This window comes from Hydra vulgaris, chromosome 05 (assembly GCF_038396675.1).
Source record: "Hydra vulgaris chromosome 05, alternate assembly HydraT2T_AEP".
In the NCBI taxonomy this organism is placed as follows: Eukaryota; Metazoa; Cnidaria; class Hydrozoa; order Anthoathecata; family Hydridae; genus Hydra; species Hydra vulgaris.
In genome coordinates, this window is record NC_088924.1 from 20,772,073 (window position 1) to 20,795,295 (window position 23,223).

Genomic DNA, 23,223 nt, shown 5'->3' on the forward strand with positions numbered 1-23,223 from the left:
AAAACAATAAACCAGACAGCCTTTTTAAAAAAAAATTAAATAACTGATTTAAATAACATAAAGATTACTTAAAAAAAAATCAACTTAAAAAAGAAAATGTAAAAGTAATCAACTTAAAACAAATTTATAACTTTTCATAAGGGATCGTTCATAAAGTACGTAATCTGGGAGGAGAGGAGGGGATATGCAAGTGGCGTATACGAGATGGATGGGCAGTGGGTCAATTACAAAAGAAAGGAGACACTAAATTAAAAAAACATCATAAAATGTTGAATGAGTAGGTTAAAAGCATAGGAACTTTTAAGGAGGTTGAAGATACTCAAAAAAGCGTTTTGCAAAATGCGGGGGTTGGAGGAAGGAGTGGGGGTGGACGAAAAAAATGGGTACGTACTTTATGGACGAACCCTAACCACAACAACCGCTTATTTTAATTTATTTAATGCACCGAATTTAGAAGGATTGTTTTAAAAAGCACACTTTCAAATTTAAATTTATATGGTCAATTGTGAAGAAAAGTGTCTTGATGTTATTTTATCATACAGACGAAATAACTTTAAGTTCTTATTATTTCAGTAAATTTTTGTTATTTTCTTTACCTTAAATTTTCAAAAATTTAGAGTAAAAAAGTTAATAAAAGTGCAAATCACAATATTTAAACAACCAGATTCCAATCAATTATTTAAAATCAATTATTTAAAGTCTCTAATGTCATGCAATAATCTCTTAGTGTTCAAAAATTATGACCATACAAATTTTGAGCAACCTTCTCAATATTATTGGGGGTTTAAAATATTATCTTTAATTAAGTTATAAATTCGTCAGACAATCAAATTCTGTTCCTCATTAAAAGGTTCCAAGCGAAAGTTAATTTAACTTTTTTTTCGTGAATAAGTAATCAAATGATTTAAAATATGTTGAAGAATAACGAAAATTATGTTTTTATAAGTGATTTTAATCTGCAAGATCATTTGTATTTTTCAAACAATAATATAATATTTTTTTAATTATTTTTATTTTTATTATTATTAATTTGATAATTATCAAAATATTTTTTTTTCAAATATAATTTCGTAAAGGATTTTTTTTTCTTTTAATTACAAAAAGACATTCTTCAATGCAGATGTTGATTTTTATTTTTTATAATTTTTTAGTCTTCTAAATTTGCCGTTACAAATTAATACTTTTCTTTTGTAAAATATACGAATGGCGGCGGCAAGAAGAAGACAAAAAATAGTCTTAATGCCAAGCCCCTAAATATCCGTACATAATAAAGTGGTTAAAAACTTGTCATTAAAAGTTGATGATCATGTGTTTTTCTTTAGTTTGAGTTTTATAAGTTTATTTTAGTTGACAATTATAGTTTTGTATTTTTTGGGAATATATCTAAATATAATATATATGTAGCTGAAATACCGAGGTCTCCCGTTTTAGTACGTTATTATAGAAAAAGAGAAATCATTTTCTAAAATAGTATACTAAAACAGAAAAAATATTGCATAAATAACAGAAAATTTGATCTCATTTTAAGACTATATGGTAAGCAACAATAAAATCATGTCTATTTGCGCTAATTTTGAAATGTAATATAATTATAACAAATCAATGATTCTGGTTAATAAATATAATTTAGATAAATAAGACATACTTAAGTGCCAATTTTAAGTATGTTCTTGTTTATATCACATTAGAATGTTTAGGAAAATGTTGAAACAACCAACTAATTCGGTTTGGGTGTAAACTATATATAATCATAACCTTTGAAATTTGAATTTTAAAACCTGTCAACTTAAATAGTAAAAGAAAATAAAAAATTAATTTTATTAATTTGTTGCCCTCATAATTGGGGTAGGGATGGTAAACATTTCACGGTTTTTTTACAAGGCTCCAATCATTAGATGCGTATTTTAAGATTATTTCTTAATTTAGGTTATAAATCATGACTTAGCTACAGCTCGGGTTATACGTATATTACACAGTACACGGCGATTTTTTTTTGCATTAAAAACTCCCAAAGCTTTTTTTGAAGAAATACAATATTTGGTCAAAAACGTCCGAAATTTAACTTTTATGAAAAGTTGCAAAAAATTGCCATCTTTAGCATTGAATTAGGGATAAAAATATAAGTTTATGTGCTTTTTTGATAATTTTTTTAAAGTGTAAATGCATATCATGCGTTTTTTTATAAAATCTGCTTATTGAAATTCAATTTATTTAAAAAAATAGTACAAAAACTAGAAAAGATCAGGTGGATAGACTAAATGATGGTTTCCTTAACTATCAATGATATTACTTAAAATAGATAAATTTATTTGGATCTCAAATTGCAGTTCACAACTATGTCTAAATTACAGTTAATCAGTAGTTTTAAGCAAAATAGCCATAAAAATCACTGCTTTTAAATGAAGTACAAATATATTTACGACATTTGTCATCTGAAGGTATATGTTGGAAACTGGAGTCCTAGTTATACACATTATGAACTCATGTGCGTGAGTATTTAGATTATAAGATGCATCATGGATATAGTAGTAGTATTATAGTAGGTTACTCTATCGGTAAAAAGAAGGTTCAAAAATATACATATATATATATAAATATATATAAATATATATATATATATATATATATATATATATATATATATATATATATATATATATATATACATATATATATATATATATATATATATATATATATATATATATATATATATATATATATATATATATATATATATACATATATATATATATATATATATACATATACATATATATATAAATATATATTTATACATATGCATATAATAATATTAATAATAATATATATATATATATATATATATATATATATATATATATATATATATATAAGTATATATTTATGTATACATTTATATATATATATACATGTATATATATATATATAGATACAGATACATATGCGGCGTATTCCATAGTTCAGTGATGCATCATGCGGAGTGATTTTTTTTAATAGAAATTTTTCTTTAACTCAAAAATAATTTTTTATTACTCTAAATCAATCTTGAATTAAAAGTTTATAATATAAACTAAATCAGTGACGCAACGCGGAAAAAAGTGTGTTTTTATCAGCGTACTTTTAAATGGAGTTGAAATTTTAATTCTTGCTTGACTTATTAGATTTTTTTGTTGTAATTTATTCATTTGGCATTAAGGTAGTCATAAAAAAAGCCACAAACAATAAAGTTTTCCTATCGTTTTATTTTACAGAAAAAAAACTATCAGTTTAGTGACGCAACGTTCAGTGAGGAAACAAAAAGACGAAATTAAAATCATTTTAAAAAGTATTGTTATTTTGTAATAAATTTTAATTATACTCAGGTGAATATAGCATCGGAACAACGTTATCATTCTGAACATAAAAATAATGTGATTTTGATATACCTTTGATTTTTCTTGAATAACTTAAAATTGAACTGAATCCAAGTTTATTTATTTGTTGTCTTGTATCGCTTTCTGACATGTGAATTACAGATATTTGCAAATCTTGTAATGCTAACGCAAAATCTGCTGCTGACCCGAATTCGTATTGACTAGTTTTAACTCTCAGGGCTGCAATTTGCTTAACAGTAGCTCCTATTCCGTCAACCACTCCTTTCCCGTGAATCGCTGCAAAGAAACGCAAGAAGAATTTTTATGAAAACGTTTTTCAAACACAATCATTGCAGCCATAATGCTTTTGTTTTTGAACAGAGAATTGTCATTATCACTGAATATGTGTACTTCTTTGACTTGATCAGGAATAAAGCAAAGGATTTTGTCAATGTACGGTATAATGGAAGACTTAGCATGATCAGTTGAATCTGAAACTATGGCAAATGTTTTTAACTCAATGTTTCTTACTACTAGGGTCATGATAGAAACTTGATTTTGACCAAAATGTGCCGCTTGTGGCTCATTTTGATAGAAACACCTAGCGTTTTTAGCCCAGTCAACTTGGATTACCGCAATTTCAGAATTAACACTCATCGAAACCTCCTTCAGTTTATTAAAAATTGTTGATTGGTTTTTCTTTACAAATGAGTGTTTAACGAACTTATCACGCATCGCTGATTTGTGTTGGATGATTTCTGTTACAGTAGACTTTTTTGAAATTTTTTCAATGTTTGCATATGTTTTAGTTTCAGGCTTTCTCCATTCGTCCCAGGATACTTCGAAACCAAATGTATTAACGGTTTGCAAGTGTTTATCGAACTGTTTCATACTTTTGCATGCAACGCATTTGTCATAGGCGCAATCGTATGTGTACGGTTCACAAACAAAGTTATTTATCATTTCAGATCCAACTTTAATTGAAGGCGCTTGAATTGATTTTGTTAATGCATTTTAGGCAAATCGCATATTTTCATGCAAACTACAAACACAAACACTATGCGGAAATTTTGTAACCGATTTTACATTGCATGGACGAAGGTTGCAAAATTTGCTGAGTCCAATTTTTATGTGCAGAGGCTTTTCCTTGAATAACTCGAAAGCTTCTTTTAGCGCATAATATAAATGACGTTTCTGAATATTGTTTGCTTTTCCGACAGATAATTGAATTCGAGTGACATCTTTTTTGTTTGGTGATATTTGCGAAACATCATCTTCATTATAAAAGTTTACAACTTCTAAAATATAACTTTTAGAAAGACCATACAGCTTTGAACATGCTGGAGGAAGACCCGAATTATCTTTACAAGCAGAGCTATTTGAAAGAATAGAAAGAATTTCAGATCGTTTCTCTATTGAAGTTGGTAGTGCTTTTAAAACTTTTTTCAATGCTTTTCCTCTTTGTTGAACGTTTCTAAAAGATGAGCTTGGTCTTTGATATTGATTTGAAAGTTTTCTTTTTAAAGCGCGACTTTTTAAAACTCTTAATTTTGCTTTTTTATTAGGATCGGCTTTCAATTTTTCTCGATATCTCTTAGATCTAACTCTGGACATTTCTTTCTTTTTATCAGCATTCCGAGAAACATTATTAGCTTGGTATTCTGCATAACGTTTTTTTTTTACTTCTAATTTTGATTCCATTTCTTAAAAATACAACTTTATAAGAAAATGTTAACATAAATCCAAAAGTTTACTAATATTTACTAATAGCCCTTCTCAATACTAAAATGCAAAAATTTATTCGAATTTGTTAAATTTGAAAACCCACAACGAAATCTGAACTTTTGAATAATATTTTGACTTCCTTACCGCGCTATTTTATAAAACGCTAATTATCCCGTCGATGGTTTCAGTGACGCAACAGCTTTTAAACTATGACTATATGTTAATACAATGCTTTTTGACCAATTTTTTTTTTAGTAATCATTAAAAGTTTTCATTAAAATACATAATTTCTAAAAAAAACCTCGCCATAAACCATAATTTCATTGCGATAATTAAAGAGCAATTTCCAACACGGTTCCTACGTGCAGTTCCATCCATTTGAATTCCCCTCTTGAACATATAAACATTTAAATCAATGCTATTTAACCAATTGTCAACATACAATTTATGATTAACGTCATCGGGCAGGATTCGGGCTAGACGCATGACAACGTTACTACTTGCCCCAAGGTCTGGTTCATTTTCAATGCAAATGTTGTCACTTCCTCCACAGTAAACTTCAAAATTATAGCTGAAGCCAGAGATACCACTCAGAACAAAAATTTTAAACCCCTATTTGTGCGGTTTTTCAGGGTTGTATTTTTGATTAAATGTCTCTCTTAGTACGGAATAATCTGCTCATCAACCGCCAAATTTTCTTCAAATGGAATACTGCTCAGCTGTTTATTTTGTTTATGAGAGGGCGTATCTTGAAAAGCTTATCGTCTTTGTCAGCAGAGTTGTTGTCAGCAAATTGAACAATGTTTTTTAATTTTTCAAAGCGGTTGATGGGCATAATATTAGCTACATGAGCAATTCCAATGGAAGACGACCAATAATCTCTTGTGCTTGGGAGTTTGACAATGGACATATACAAAACACATGCATTGGTTTGCATGGAGTACAATGTTGTCTGATAGGCAATTTCTTGAAAATGCTCTTTAGGAAAAATCTGATAAAAGTACGACATTTCTGAACCAAGACAATCAAATAACTCGTCTATTTTTTGTTGGTAGTTACCTTAAAATTTGTGGTCTTCTTGTTTTTGGGAAGATTTTTTTTACTTTCCATAATAGCTGAGATTTTTTTGCAGACTTTTTTTTATTTGCATTTGGTTTGTTGGTAGCTTGCACCACTGCTGCACCATGTTTTTTTGCTCTTCCTAATATTGAAAGTGACTGATTGTCATTGCTGTCAGCATTCTCATCACTGCTATTAACTTCCTCACTGGACGAAGAAGATAGTGGCAAAAATAGTTCGCGATCAGTTATATCTTCTTCATCGCTGGAATCTCCGCCTGAGGAACAGAGATCTGTGTCGTCATCAACAAACTTGATCAAGACAGGTGCCTGTATCCTGTGGATAACAGAATACTTTCTGCCATAGACAGAAGTTGGGTTGATTGCTAAAGATTAGGAGAAATAATAAAAACGTTTTATAACAAAAGATATAACAATAAATCAAACATATAAAATTAAAAATTTTTTATTTAGATGCATGATGTATCATTTATGATACTTACAAAAAGAGTTTTTGAGGAATGAAAGTTTAAGAAAATAGGTAAATAAATACGCAAGAGGACTACCAATATGTATAAGAAACTTTTAGAATTTTTGTTGGTTTATGATTGAAAGAAATCTTTTCCAAAAAAATGATGTACTTACAATAATTAGTTGATTTGCTGCCGGTTGCCAATTTGATAATATAAGAAATAAAACTAAAAGTAAAATTCCCAAAAACATTTCAAGTACGGTGGCTACACTCACTTAAATATTGCATGCTTTATATAAACTTATTTCCCATTTAAAATCGCTGTGAATTCAACCAGAGATATACAATTTATAAATTGTATAATATTAGATACAGTATGCAGAAAGGGGATATATATATATTTATATACATATATACATATATATATATATATATATATATATATATATGTATATATATATATATATATATATATATATATATATATATATATATATATATATATTTATATATATATATTTATATATATACATATATAAATATATATATATATATATGTTTATATGTATATGAAATAGGTTAGTGGCCCTGATAAAAGTTTACCGTAACGGAGCTGTGCGTATTTGTAGCTACGCTGCTGCTTTTTGATTCTCTTAATCAGCGTGGTCGCTGTCGGGACCGTCCCGAGAAGGTCTTTCATGGGGAGGGGCGGAGGTGGTGCTGAATGAGTTTTATTTTCCCACTAGAAAAATACAAAAATAAAAAAAAGGCCTCAATATTTGACATTTTCCAACTATACTTTAAAACTTGCCTACTTAAATTTAAAAAGTTCAAATGTGCTAACTCAAATGCACACATAAAAGTTTGGGGGAGGAGATGGAGGGGGTCACCTCAAACAGGTAATGTAGAAAAGACCCCTTACATTACCTGTTGGAGATGACTCTGGTCGGCTCTGATTGTAAAAACCACTATAACAGAAATGAAAATTAATTTTTATTTTTGTTTGTTTGGTATTAGCTAATAATGTCTCAAATGTATCAATTTTAAATAGTCTATTCCAGACAACAACTATTCTATTAAGTCTTTTCAAAAAATACCTTTTATTTTGGATAGGTTGGTTTTTAACAACAACAACGCTGAATAAAAGAAGCCAAAATACAAAACTTAGAATAAATTTACACAATGCATAGCCATTTCTAGAGCAAGTATAATAAACCAGAGTGTCTTAAAAAAAACTTTTAAATAACTGATTAAATAACATCAAGTATAACTACTTTAAAAACAAAAATAAAATATTCGAGTTAAATATTATTTTTTTTGAGAAAAAAATTTGAAAAAAGTAAAAGTAATTTACTTCAAATAAATATAAGTTTTTCCTGACCACATCATCGCAGCCGTTTTTAATTTATTTAATATAGCGAAGTTAGTAGGGTGCACAGTGGTCTGAAAAAATTGGTTATTGGCCAAAACCATAATTGTGATGTTTTTTTTATTCCAAATCAATAAAGCTGAATCCAATTAATAATGTCCGCAAAGACAAGTCCAGCTCCTTAAGGAGCTTCATTACCTGCTCTACGGACCAACAGTAAAGTGAGTTTGGAAAGAATGAAGATATATTAGAGTGGAAGACAAAAGAAGTCGTGTTAGAAAGATAGTATAGAGATAGCGAACAAGAATTGTAAATGATAATTGAAGTTGCAATACATACTGTTAACTTGGTCACATAATTATTATACGCGGATTAAAACATAGACTAAAAAGTTTCAGTATGTAATTTCTTCCGAAAAGAGTTTCTGAATTAAACATTAGCGGCCGGGTCAAGAATTTCAGAAAAAGTTTTCATATTTTTACTTGCGTTCTCATAGTGTATCGCATTTATATATATTTATATATATATATATATATATATATATATATATATATATATATATATATATATATATATATATATATATATATATATATATATATATATATATATATATATATATATATATATATATATATATATATATATATATATACTAGGGTTTTAACTTTTTTTTAACCCCATGCTTCTGTACTCTTGTTCTATGAACTTTGACCTAAAAAGCACTAAATAAACTATCATTTGCATATCTTTTGAAATAAGTTTACCCTGCCATTAAAAGTATTATTTTGACATTAGTACTACTATGAATTCAAATGTTTTTAAAATGTTATAGTCATGTATTGCTATAACTTTTCAATTCAACAATGATTCAAACCGCTGTCCTTTCTCTTGCTCTTGCTTGTTGTATAGAAGTATTAGCAGGTACAATTTGTCTTTCTTTTTGCGTGACGAATACATTTTCTTTCATTATTTTGCTTGCACGCTCTGCGCATTGATTGCTTCTGGGGATCTGCAGTATGGATGGCTCTCACCTCCAATAATTTTCAAAGAGCTTAATGCCTTTTTGTGTAGATTCATTACTTCAACCAAGTTATTAAAGTCGTTTTTATTGTATAGTCTGTGTGTAAACCAATGGTTTGCCCAGCCATATGATATAAATCAACTCTCTGCAGAACTATCCTTGTTTATCAAAAAATTGGATCACTTAAGTGAAATAAAATAAAAATTTCATATATTTCTCCAGTTTTTATTTGTTTATATATATATATATATATATCTATCTGTCTATATATATATATATATATATATATATAAATATATATATATATATATATATATATATATATATATATAGAGATATATAGATATCTATATATATACATATATATATATATATATATATATATATATATATATATATATAGATATATATATATATATATAAATGTGATATATTGTAAGACCGCAAGCAAAAAAATCAAAAATTTTTCTGAACATCTTGACTATGCCGCTCATGCAATATCTGATCAACAAAAGCTTTAAATCAAAAACTGTTTTCTGAAGAAAACACACACTGAAACTTTTTAGTCACTGTGTTAATCCTCGAATATTATTTAAATGACCTAGTATGTATTGCACCTTCTATTATCGTTTGCGATTCCTGTCCGCTTTCTCTATGCCATCTTTCTATCACCACTACTTTTGTCTTTCACTCTGATACAATCGTATTAGAGTGAAAGACAAAAGTAATACTTTCTTCACAATCTTACTTTACTTTTGGTCCGTAGAACAGGTTATGACGCTCCATAAGTAGCTTGACTTGTCTTAGCAGATCTTGGTTATGTCGCCTCAGATTAACAATTACCCAAGGCCGTAGTCAACTTTTTTTGATGTTGTAGCTAAGTTACTTTGAAACATGAAAAAAACTCCATATTTAAATATGTTCATATATATAAGGAATAAGGATGCTATGCAAAAAATTGCGGTGATTGGAGACTTGGAATGTCAAAAACCCCAAAACGTTAGCCTCCCTAGCCCTAAATAGAAGGGCAATGAGTCAAAATTCTTTTTTTTTTTTTAATTTTTAACTTTATTCATGTTCATTGACTCAATTTGAGGGGTTGCAAACTTTATAAAGTCACAAAAGCTGAGCAACAAAAGATAACTGATTCAAATTTGAAGTTTGTCGATGAATATAATTAAATTTTGAAATAAAAAAAAAATAACAAATTTGACTCAATGCCCTCTTTTTTGGGGCTGAGGGGGGGGGGGATGACGTCTTGTAAAAGTTTGTTGTTCCTAGTCTCCAATCACTGCAGTTTTTTGCGTAGCATCCCTATTAATCATATATATGAACATACTTAAATATGGAGTTTTCATTTATGTTTCAAAGTTGCTTAGCTCAAACATCAAAGAAAGTTGTCTACGGCCTTGTTACCTGAAGGAGGGCAAACCACAAGACCAATAAAAAGCCGCTTTCAGATTTTGATTTAGCATTAACGATTTGAAATAAAATTATAATAAATTTAATTTTGGCAAAAAACCAAATTTTGCAGGCCGTTGCGCACTCTACCAACTTTGTATATTATTATATACAAAGTTGGTATATTAAATAAATTAAAACAGACGGCAATGGTGTGGTTATGAAAAGTTTTAAATTCTTTTCAAGTTAATTATTTTACTTTCTTGACTATTTTGTCAAAGAGTATAACATTTAACTTAAAATACGTTTTGTATTTTCGTTTCTTTTTTTCAGCGTTGTTGTTGTTAAAAATCAATCTAACCAAAGTGAAAGGTATTTTTGGAAATGACTATGTGGAGTAATTATTGTCTGGAATAGATAAATATAAATTGGCTTATTTTAGATAATAAGAGGTATTAATAAACATACAAAAATAAAAATTAATTTTTCTATTTATTATAGTTGTTTTTACGAACAGAGCCGACCAGGGCCAACCAGGACCACCCCGAACGGGGGTGTAGGGGGTATCTCCTTTCCCATGCTGATATATATGCATTTGAGTTAGCACATTTGTACGTTTAGCATTTCAGTTGACAAGTTTTAAAGTATACTTGGCAAATGTAAAATATCAAGGGCCTTTTTTTATATTTTTGTGTGTCTCTAGGCAGCAAAAAATAAAATATTCAACACCTCCTCTACCCCTCCCAATAAGAGACCTCTTCGGGACGGCTCTGACACCGGCCACGCTGAGTAAGAAAAGCAAAGAGTAGCAGCATAGCTACAAATATGCACAACTCTATTACGTTAAACTTTTTTCAGTGCCACTAACTTATTTGCTCCCAACAAAAACTTTTTGTAAAACAATTAAATCAAACAAAAATGTTTTAAATTTGTTTGTTAAAGTATGTCTATGGAAAAAATGCTTTGAAAAGTCATTTAAATGGCTTTTCAAGGCTTTTTTGTAAAAAATCCTTCTTTTTAAAAAGTTTTAATCGCCATAAAAAAGACAACTAAAGAAAACTAATTTATAACGGGACTACACAAATGGTGCCGAGTTAAAGCAAAATCAAAGTAAAGTTGGAAAAATAAAGTAAAATCAAAAAAAAGAAAAGTGATTTAAAAAGTGGATTTCTCCTGTTGGCTCTGAAAACATTTTTAAGATGTACTTTTATTAAATTTACACAAATGTTAGAAGTTTTAGGATAGTAGTGAAAAATCAATCGCAAGATTCCGGGACAACTGATAGCCGATAAAAAACTTATGAAGTCAAAATAACGTTTGAAAAAAAATTACAAGATTTTTCTAAATCACTATCTTAACTAAACAAGATTTTATTTTTCTGATCATCCTTGTGCGGGTCGGACATCAACGCAACAAAAAGGAGGTTATTAGGGTACCCACAACCTATAGTAGAAGATTGATCAGCTTTCCTTCTAATCTTTTTTCAAATTATTTATATGTGATAAAACTCAATAAAAGATTTTATCTGATAAACACTCCTTTAATCATATAAATTATATAAGATATTTTAAATGACTTATAATTTTTTGAAAACAGTTTTCGGAGTCAATATCATTGCGGGTACTAAAAATGTTATCATGCGTCATTTTACCATAACAAAACGCTCAATTGAAAAGGCAAAAAACTGGAGAAAACTCGTACAGTCCATTGTTCTTATCTGATGTTTGCAGAATTGTCACAAATTTGCAATTAGATTAAGGTCAAGTGAGATGATTAACATGACCAATCCAATAGTCTTACATGACTCTCTTGAGGGTACTTTATATTTTTACAATATGGCTAGTGATCTTGGCTAAAGTGTGAAAAACAATCCAAAAACATTCCTATTTGAGAGCGGTATACAGTTTGTTTAATGTGATCAGATCTTAATTTTTCATCACCGGTCCTTCTTAAGATTTGTGACTGCTGTACTTGGACCACAAAGTGTGCCTTGTCAGAAAACTTTTTTTTGAATCAGCTGCTGTTCGATTAGCGTTTTTTTGCCCAAATATAACTATTCTTCTTCATATTATCTGCCGAGAACCGCTCTTTAACTCAACTCCTTTTTTCACACCGTTTTTTAATTCTCCCTTTTAACTCTAATTTTCTCATTCCATTAGCCTCCAAATCTATTTGCAGTTTGAAAATTGTCTTTCTTCGGCTTGTTTTAAACATTCTAATAAAACAAAATAAACAAATTAGGTTGTTTTTGTTTTTACAATTTCCGGAACTAAAGTAAGTGTTTTTTTAATGATTTTTATACATAACACAAGGTGATATAATGTTAAATATTCAATAAACATGTAACTTTTTTTTATAACTAAAATTACAACTTTGCAAAACATAGTTTTTTTAAAAATATCTAACTTAAAATTTATGTAAGCAAAATCTCGAAAACTATCATATGAGTTTGCAGTTGTTCTAAACTAAGTCTTAGTTACGACATCTATAAAGTAAGTAATGTTTCTCATTTTATCAAAGTTATGATTACTTTTGGTTTTCTTTTAAATGTCGGAAATGCTCAAACTATCTGGCGATAAAATCTTATAAATGTAAAAACTTACATATAAGTATTCTTCACGCTTTCAAAACGTAATTTATTTATTTTTTATTTGGTTATTTCAATTCAAACAAATAAATAGTACCTTCTTAAGATTTTTGAATACTATTGTAATTACAAAAACTGCGTGTTCTAATGTTGCTGTCTAACTTATTGCTTTAATAACTAATTTTTAGATAGCATTAAATCCAAGTATATCTCAACCTTGGTATAGTGGTAAGTCATTATTTATCATTAACTTTTTAAATGTAACTTTTTTAAACCAAATAAATCATGATTTTTTATAACTTTTTAAATCATTTCCAAAAAAATAATGCTACAAATTGCCTGTGAATACATACATATATATACATATATATATATATATATATATATATATATATATATATATATATATATATATATATATATATATATATATATATATATATATATATATATATTATGGATATGACTTTTTTGCAACCTACTAGGCCTGTATCGAAATTCAATGAACTTTTATGTAAAAAGAACGAATAGATGTTTCATTTTGACATATATTGAAAAAAGTTCACCCCAAAACCAAAAAATCGAATTTTCAATAGGTACACTTTTGTACAGTAAATGAATATTAAAGGCTGAAGATGTTGTAAGAGTCGTACTCCTGTTGTTATTTTATTTATTTATGCAACATTTACTGTGATATAACAAAAAACATTATGTGATATATAATTATACAAGTATTACAAAATTAACAGTATCAAAGCGTCTAGTACAACAATATACATAACTGTCTGTGTCTATAGGCATACCGTGTTTAGTACATGGGTCACATGATGCTCACGTCTCATAAAGAGTCTAGCGCTTATTACTTAGAATGAATCGAAGTTGCAGTTTGTCTTTCTTTCTGCAGGAAGCATACAGGTCTTGCATCACCTTGATTGCACGTTCAGCTATCTGATTACTTCGTGGTATGTCGATGACGGATGGCTCTTTCTTCCAGTGATTTTTGAATGACTGTAATGCCTTTTTGTAAGGCTTCAATACATCAAATAAATTCTTGAAGTCATTGTCATTGTACTTTTGACTACTAAACCAATGTTCTGCCCACTCATATGAAATGAACCTGCAAACCTTCTCCAAATTCTTTCTCGCTTCAGGCATAAGAATGAACGCCAGAATGGCGAGAATGGCTCTTGAGTTCCATCTGGCATTGCTCATATTAGGAATGTTCTGAAAGTGAATCAGAGGGAAGTTTCTTTGTTCTTCATAGAACCTAAACACTCTTGTTAAATGGTACAAAAACTTCATATCGTCTCTCCACCCTGATTTATCAAGAATTTCTACAGTTCCATTCACAAACTTATCCTTCAGTTCATCATACTTATTTAACAGTTCAGACACAAATGGGTATTCAATGTTTGGAGATTTGGTATCACCCCCAAGTTCTTCGTCCATCACCAGACGGAGAATCCTGTCTAGTACGTGATGCTGACAACCGATAAATTGTGGTATTGTGACACCCTTTAATTTAAACATACGTTGCAACTTCACAACAACTCCATTTCTCTTCCCAGTATTGACGTTTGTTGTATCAGTAATGATCATCTTAATTGAATTCCACAAATTGTATTCATCAATAAGTTTGGCAATTTTTTCAGCAACAGTTTCAGCTTTGCCATCTTTTAAACGCAGTGCATCAAGTTTCACGTCAGTTCTTTCATTCTGAAGTACAACTACCTGATATTCCTTATCATCTATTCGTTTGCCGTCAAAGTGTAAGGACCACTGTTCCATTTTAAGTTGTTGTATCATTTCTTTTTTTAATTTACCTGCCTCTTTGAATATGGACTTGTAAATTGCTGATTGACTTGGAGTTGGAATATCAATACCTTGTTGTGATAATACATTGCATATTTTAGCAGCTTTCTTTGTGGAAACTCCACTTGATGTAACCATACTTACAGCAAATTTACTTTTGTAGTGCTTTCTAGTTTTTTTCTGAGTGTCCTCATCATCGTCTTTATCACCGTCGTCGTCTTCATCATCTTCACTCTTACTTTTGCAGTTTTCAGATTCAGTACCACTGTCTGTGGTAGACAGGACTTGTGATGTGGAAGGTATTGCTGTTCCAGACTGGACTTTCCTTCTCTTGGAAGGGTGAATGGTTTCTTTACTTGCCACTTGTCCTGTTGAGTACCCCACCTGTCCTTTACTTTCTTTTTGTAGGTGGTATAGACGTTTATCTTCCGAGGATAGAATTATCTCAATGCATTATTTGACATCACGAAAGTGATGTCAAATAATGCATTGAGAACATCATATTTTCCACGCTTGACACATTCATCATAGACCTTCAGCACCTTCATAAGCTTTGCTCTTATCACTTGATCAGACACACGTGGAAAATTCAGTTTATTGTCCCACAATTTTGTAATTTCCTTAGAAATTTGGTCTATTCGTTCTTTTCTTCCTTTAACATATGCTCCGAGAAACTGGTATCTTCCTACGATCTGCAATTGAAGTGGTATTCTGGATTTTTCATCGAGTGAATGTTCTTCTACAGCCACGCTTCCTCTTCTTCTGTGTGACTCTTGAAATCTCACCAAATTTTTAGTCCAAGTCTTCTTGTTCTTTGTTACTGTGGTATGACTTTTCTTGTGAGACATCATATAATATTGTTACGACTTTACGGATAGCTGAGCGTAAATATCCGTTTAATAAAGTCGTTTAATTAATAAAATACTTTAACTGTATAGTAATCCAATTATAGTTCGATAATCCAGTCAATGTTGATAACAGTTCGATAATCCAGTCCGTATCCTAACGATAATGCTACAACTACTTATACTTCGTACACTTACAACGTCTTTAGTTCGCTACAGTAGTTCCTTATTAGCTCAGTTACACGCAGAGTACTTCATAGAACTATTCACATTATCAACACTGAGCTCTGACAGCAGCTCGCTTATATAATTATTTAGAGCTTCCAGAATGTTCTACTAAGTTCTATAATCTTCTACAGTCTGTTACAGTCGTCTATATCACCGTGGTAACACAATGACGTCATCACATAACAATTCCAAAAATTTGCCGGCACACGGCCGTTTCGTTGCCATGGTAACGTGTGGCGTTATACTTATAAATTCATAACAAAATAATGAAATAAATAGAATTAAACTGAGAATTAAGCTTAAGATTAAAACATCGGTCAAAAATGAATGTATAAAAATGGTAAATCAAATTTTTATTTTGGGGGTGACCTTTTTTTGTTGCAGAAAGCTATTTGGGCCTTTTTTCATGATTTTAGGTAAAAGTTCATCGATTTATGATACAGGAAACATTTTATTTGAAAAAAAATTAAAAAGTCATATCCCTAATATATATATATATGAATATATACATATATATATATATATCTATATATATATATATATATTATATATATATATATATATATATATATATATATATATATATACATATATACATATATATTTATATATATATATATATATATATATATATATATATATATATATTTTTGAATGTAATATATATAATTATATATATATATACATATATATATATATATATATATACATATATATTTATATCTATATATATATATATATATATATATATATATATATATACATATATATATATATATATATTTATATATATATATATATATTTATATAGATATATACATATATATATACATATATATATATATATATATATATATATATATATATATATCTATGACATATATATATATATATATATATATATATATATATATATATATAGATATAGATATATACATATATATATACATATATATATATATATATATATATATATATATATTATATATATTATCTTATATATATATATTTATATATATATATATATATATATATATGCATGCATATATATATATATATATTTATATATATATATATATATATATATATATATATATATATATATATATATGTACATAAATATATAAGGAATATATATATATATATATATATATATATATATATATATATATATATATATATATATATATATATATATATATATATATATATATATATATATATATATATAATATATATATATATATATATATATATATATATAAGAATATATATGTATATATTTCAAACATCGCATTAGCGATAAATTTGTAAAAATTTCAATAAAAATCACAATATTTTTTATTCTTGACATGTCTCGTAGTGTTACTACATTTTCAAAAAATTAAATTTACAATTAAAACTCTGGTAAATAAATTAAAAAACTGAACGCAATACAGAGAAAAGTTCACGGACAAATAAACTTGTTACAAACCAATTAAAAATTGTATTACAAATTATGACAAAATAAACTTCCTAATATTAAAATATTAATAATAATAACAATATAGTATGTTAGAATGATAAATTTATAATATAATGAGATGTTTGCTTATTTAAAGAAGGATTTTCCCATTTAATATGAAGTGCTTCTTTAATTTTTAATTTGTTAATGGTAGAGGCAGTATCTAAAATCTGAAAGCAATCATAATTAGTTAGTGTATTACAATAATGGATGAATTTAAATGTTTAAAAATATGCGATTGCTTGTCACTCGCAAGATGCTCATTTATCCGTGTTGTCAAATGTCTGGAGCTTTCTCTAATATAACTGGCGTTACAGCCAGCACAAGAAAATTTGTAGACAACGTTAGATTTAAGTATCTTAGGAAGTAAATCCCCAAATCTTGTACATAATCCCCAGAAATTTTGTTTTTGGCTAAAAATATTTACTTTATCCAATTTAAATGCTCATTAAAAATTATTCCTAAAGATTACTTTCTAAAATTACTTCCTAAGATGCTTAAATCTAACGTTGTCTACAAATTTTCTTGTGATACTTAAATATATATGTATATATATATATATATATATATATATATATATATATATATATATATATATATATATATATATATATATATATATATATATATATATATATATATATATATATATATATATAAAAATTGGTTTGCTTTTTTAATCTAAGACTTTTTTTATTTAAGTTATTATTTTATTATTCGTTTAAATTTTTCAAAGCCAAAGGAACCTAGAGAACTTTTTTTTTATGTTGTTGTAACCCTCTCTTCATCCTTTATATCTAAAAGATTTAAAATTACCATATGATTAAACATGCACATGCTTTGAATGAATAAGTTGCGGTGTTCTACAAGGATCAATACTTAGAGATTTAACGTTTTTAATTTATATAAATGATGTATTATTTGTACTTAAAAGTACTTCAATTTATCAGTTTAGCTGATGACACTAATGATTTCTTTTCAGACTAAAGTTTAAATAATTTTTTTTATGTAAACACAGAACTAATTTGTCTTTTTGAGTGGTTTATAGCAAATAAACTTTCATTGAATACTGACAAAATAAAATTTGCTTTGTTTGCAAGACACCATCTGAATCTAAAAACCTTTCACTTAAACTACAAGATTTAACACTTTAAAAAAAAATTTTTTTTTCACTAAAAATACTTGGAATAATTTTTAATGAACATTTAAATTGGATAAACTAAATAATTTTAACCAAGAATAAAATTTCTGGGGATTATGTACAAGATTAAACATATTTTGAATAAAATATGTTTAGAAAATATACACTATTTAATTTTACATTTTTGTATTAACAATTAAATTATTGCCTGGGCAATATTTCAATTAAAACAATCATTCATTTTTCCTAAAAAATATTAATACAAAACGAAAGCAACCGAGTTGATTAGATTTAAGTGTGGAGGAAATAGATACTCTTAACGTTCACGAACTAAATACATACCATAACTTGGTATTCATGTTTAAACTTTAAAATGTGGTAAGTCAAAAGCATTTTTATAAAACTTTCTCATAAGTTAATTATAAATATAAAACAAGACTTTTTTTATGTAATTATCACATTCCTCAAACATCACTAAAAAAGGACAATGTATCTCGGTTCTTGACAAAAATATGAAAATAATAAAACCTATAAATATATTCAAAAAAACACTTAGTAAATTCAAACAATACATACAATCTTTCATTTTACAAAAAAGAACTTTATTTTATATGTTTTTCTTGTTGCATTTGTTTATATGTTTTAAATTTGTATTAAAAAGAAAGATAAATGTATTTAAATCTTCAAAATGTTTTGAATCTTCTGAAATTCTGAATGTTTTTAGATATTCAAATATATATATAAATATATGTATTACGTTTTGTATTGAATATGAAACAGTATATGTACCGATTTTTAATTTTTATTTTTTTTAAAGATTCTTTTCTGTTTTGCAAACTTAATAATTTTTTTTTAAACTTGTAAATTTTTTTTTTAACTTTTGAATTTACTCTTTTGTATAATTTTAGAACTCGTCAAATTTTATTTTTCTTAATTTCACGATAAGGCTAGATGATAAGATATTTTTTTTTCTACTTGCCCTTTTCAGATTGTATTTATATATATATTTGAACTTCAGGATAACATTGTAAAATATGTGAATATTGACGATGTAAAACTAGCTTGAACCATTTTTATTTATATCAATGCGTTAATTTGACTCTTATTACTCTGCATCCGAGGTTACACTAAAATGTTTTAAAGTAATATGGAAAAAAAATCAATTAATATTATGTTTTCCTGTAAACTTTTGAATGATCTAGTTAAAAAATGGGTCACCTTGAAAAACAAAGAAAAAGAAAAAAGGCAACGTAGAAGAATTAGCGAGAAATACCTTTAAAAAACGTGCTAAGAATATCTTTTAGATTGTAAAACCTGATATTTGCTCTATTTTATAGAAAAAACTTATAAACAACCTCGATTTATACAGTTCAGATAAACAATTTTTAAATGATAAAATGACGAAACGTAAAATGACTATTGGTTCTGAATATTTAGCATATTTTTAAAAGATGTAAAAAATAGACAAAAAAATATGGTATTTAACATTTACTGTGGGAAAAAGTCTGCGCTTTTATTATCAAAACTAATTGAGGTCTTTTCCTGTCAGGATTTTCACTATATTGGCGAAATTGAATCAGGTATTTGTGTTTTAACAGGATTACTTGAAAAATTTGCAAAAGTAGTTTTAGTTGGAAGTGTTTCTAAAAATATTTCTTCTGGATATGTAATGTACTTTCTCTCTGACATAGTAGTTACTTCTCGAGGCAGTTCGACAGATTTCTTGATTTATAATTGTTCAATTCGACATGTAAAAAAGAAAGCAGCAAATACAAGTGCAGATAAATATCGAAAAGATATAATAAAAGCTGCAAGTCAAAGTAAATTTTCAAAAATTGCACATTATAATGGTAAAGTTTTAGAGGATATAACTAACAGTACAAAGCGAAAGAGAAATCGTTTCGTTATTCTTGTAAATATCAATGGTGATTTAAAACGTCTTAGCATTCCGTTAATGGCACACGGTAATGGAAAATCTCATCATGATATTTTAGTAAACAATTTGGATATATATAAGCTAAAAACTTATATAAAGGGTATGCGCGCCTGAAAATCTGATATGCAAATTTTTTCAAACCATTTGGAATGCATCATAGGAATCTATGAATAAATCAAAGTTTAAAAATGTATAACAAAGTACCCTTAAGTGAACGTATTTAGAAAAATAGATTAAAGAAACTCTTTAGTTTTGCAAATACGCACTTGCCACTTTAGTATTTTCAAAAGATGATTATAAAACTTTTCACGACATAAAAGCCTACTGGCAGAAGGTCAAGTATAAAAATTGGGTAAAATCTAATGATCGATGATCTAATGATGTACTAGAGGGAATTAAAGGAATATTGGAACCAATGGAGATGCATACTTAATATTTAATTCAAATTTTAATTCCTATATGTTTTACTTAAAAAGAACACACATATATGAGAATGATGAAAATGAAAAAGCTGCAAAAGTTCTTTTCTTACAAACAGTTTATATACACCATGATTCCAGTAAGTAATGAGTTCAGTAAGTAATGAGTCCAACTATAAGTCTGAAAATTCAAACCTTCTAAATGATTTAGACTTCACCCAGAGTAAACCGTCTAGTTTTTCACAGTTGGTTCAGTTCGTTAAATTTGAGTAAAGACAATATTAAACCTTTGCTGAACTTTACTTCATTTTTCAGGGTCTTCGTTGACCAGTTCAAATTTTTTATAAATTATTTCATTGAATTTGTTTACTGACTATTTGTAGACATTGATTGTTTAAATTATGTACAATGAAGGAGACAGATAGAAAAAAATGTTGGTTGTTCAGCAAAGTAGGAAGCAACTGAGGTAGTTTGAAAAAGTACATACAACGGAGTATGAAGAAAAAAAAAAAGGCGCTTACCATAGTTTAGAGAATTAACACTCATTTTATTACCAAAACCAAGAAAAAAAATTTGCTGAGTTACAGTTTTACAAACAATACTTAACGAACTTTTTGATTGAATTAATATTGTTGACCATAGCAATGTTGTTATATATTTTACTTTGCTTAAAATTATTATTTTTAAATTTTCCTAGGTACTTGTCACGGTTAGCAAGGATCCTGATAATGCCAACCTAGCTGAACGATAAACGCCACGTTTATGGGGTGATCAACATCAAGGTACCCTGTGATAATTATAATTTATAAGTTCAAATTAAGTGAAACTTTGACTTAATAGAGCAACAATAAAAAACACCTGTAAAATGAGAACCATTTTAAATAAATAATTAAAAAGTTTGTGCAAATGTAGCACATGGTCGCCTCAAACTCTGGATATAATTTTAGCCAGTGTTGCGTTTTTAAGTGGCTGCGTTAAAGTTTTATTGCTCGTCAATTTTCAACCGTTTGAACTTCCTTTGCAATATGAAATAACGTTAAAATATTGCTTGCTAATTTTAAAAAATAACAATATACTATTATTTTACCGTCATCAAGTAGATCGTTTTTTTTAATTTTGCGACTTAATCTAATCTATAAATAAATTAAATAACCAAGTGGTTTATGAAATCACTTCTGTAGAGTTTTATTATAAACAAGTTTGTTTACGTTCTTTTAAATAGTGAAGAATATTTAGTTAGCCTATAATATTATTCAGTGATAAAAAACAAACAAATGCAATAAATCTTTTTATAGTTTAATGAAGGGGTGCTACACTAAGCACTTCTATGCTGACAAAAAAATAGACAAAAGCTAGAGACAAAGCAGAAATTGTGTCTCAAAAAATTACTTTGTTATACTGCTTTTGAAAGCATTGATTAATGGAGCGTTCACTGCTGTTTGGAAAACGCATTCCACGGGACAACAACTCTATTTGAAAAAATGTTGTTCTTCACAATTTCGCACAGGCTTAAATTCTAGATTTTGATTGCGCCTTTTCAAATTATACTTGGCCATACTGTTTGAAACTTTTTGCGGTACGATAAAATTGACAACTTCGAGTTGACGCGTGATTTTAAGTTGATCGAAAAGGTCTGCTCATTTACGGCGTTCTTTAAGTGTTGTTAGACCAAGCTGTTGTAGTCAATTTTCATAGGCCAGTTGTTTAATTGATGATGTTTTTGTTGCTCGATGTTTGACTTGCTCGAGGATAGCAATGTCGGACTTCAAGTTCGGCGACCAGGCTTCTCCAGAAAACTCAAAGTGGAGGCAAATTTAAATAAGATACAATGTGTGCCATAGATAAAAATGCAACTGCGAAATGTTTTTTTGAATTGTGCAAGCATTCTTTTTGCTATTGATGCAGCTGACTCTACTTGCGGTCTGACCTTAAGGTCATTGGAGAACATCACAGTAAGGTCTTGTTCAACAACAGTCTCTTCCCAAGACTGCCCTAGACCAACTACGAATACGTACCAATTGTCATGCAGGTATGATGCCGTTGATGACCACTTGTTATCTTCGGTCGCGTAACCAAGCTGAGATTCAGTCTAAAAGTCCGCTTTGAACACCGTAGGCTCTTAACTTATGAAGACGGCGTTTATGCGGCACTTTGTCAAAGGCCTTTACGAAGTCTGTGTATACTGCGTGGCTATGATGAATAGCTTTTATCATGATGTCTCAAGTTTATATCAGGTTTGCGACGCAACCCTTGCAATGAACAAAGCCATGCTGGTTTGCAGTAATTAGGCCATTAGCAACACAGTTTTCTATTATACTTGTTTTAAAAATACTTTCTATCATTTTG

The 23,223-nt window shown here is 28.1% G+C and overlaps 1 protein-coding gene across 2 annotated transcripts in view; it reads left to right on the top strand.

Moving 5' to 3' along the window:
• The window catches only part of LOC136080675 (A disintegrin and metalloproteinase with thrombospondin motifs adt-1-like), an 89,027-nt gene that overhangs the window by 7,425 nt on the left and 58,379 nt on the right, over positions 1-23,223 (top strand). For both annotated transcript variants that reach the window (XM_065797623.1, XM_065797622.1), the window contains exon 2: positions 13,181-13,220. In XM_065797623.1, coding sequence (XP_065653695.1) covers positions 13,181-13,220 — 40 coding nt within the window. The remainder of the gene's footprint in view (positions 1-13,180; positions 13,221-23,223) is intronic.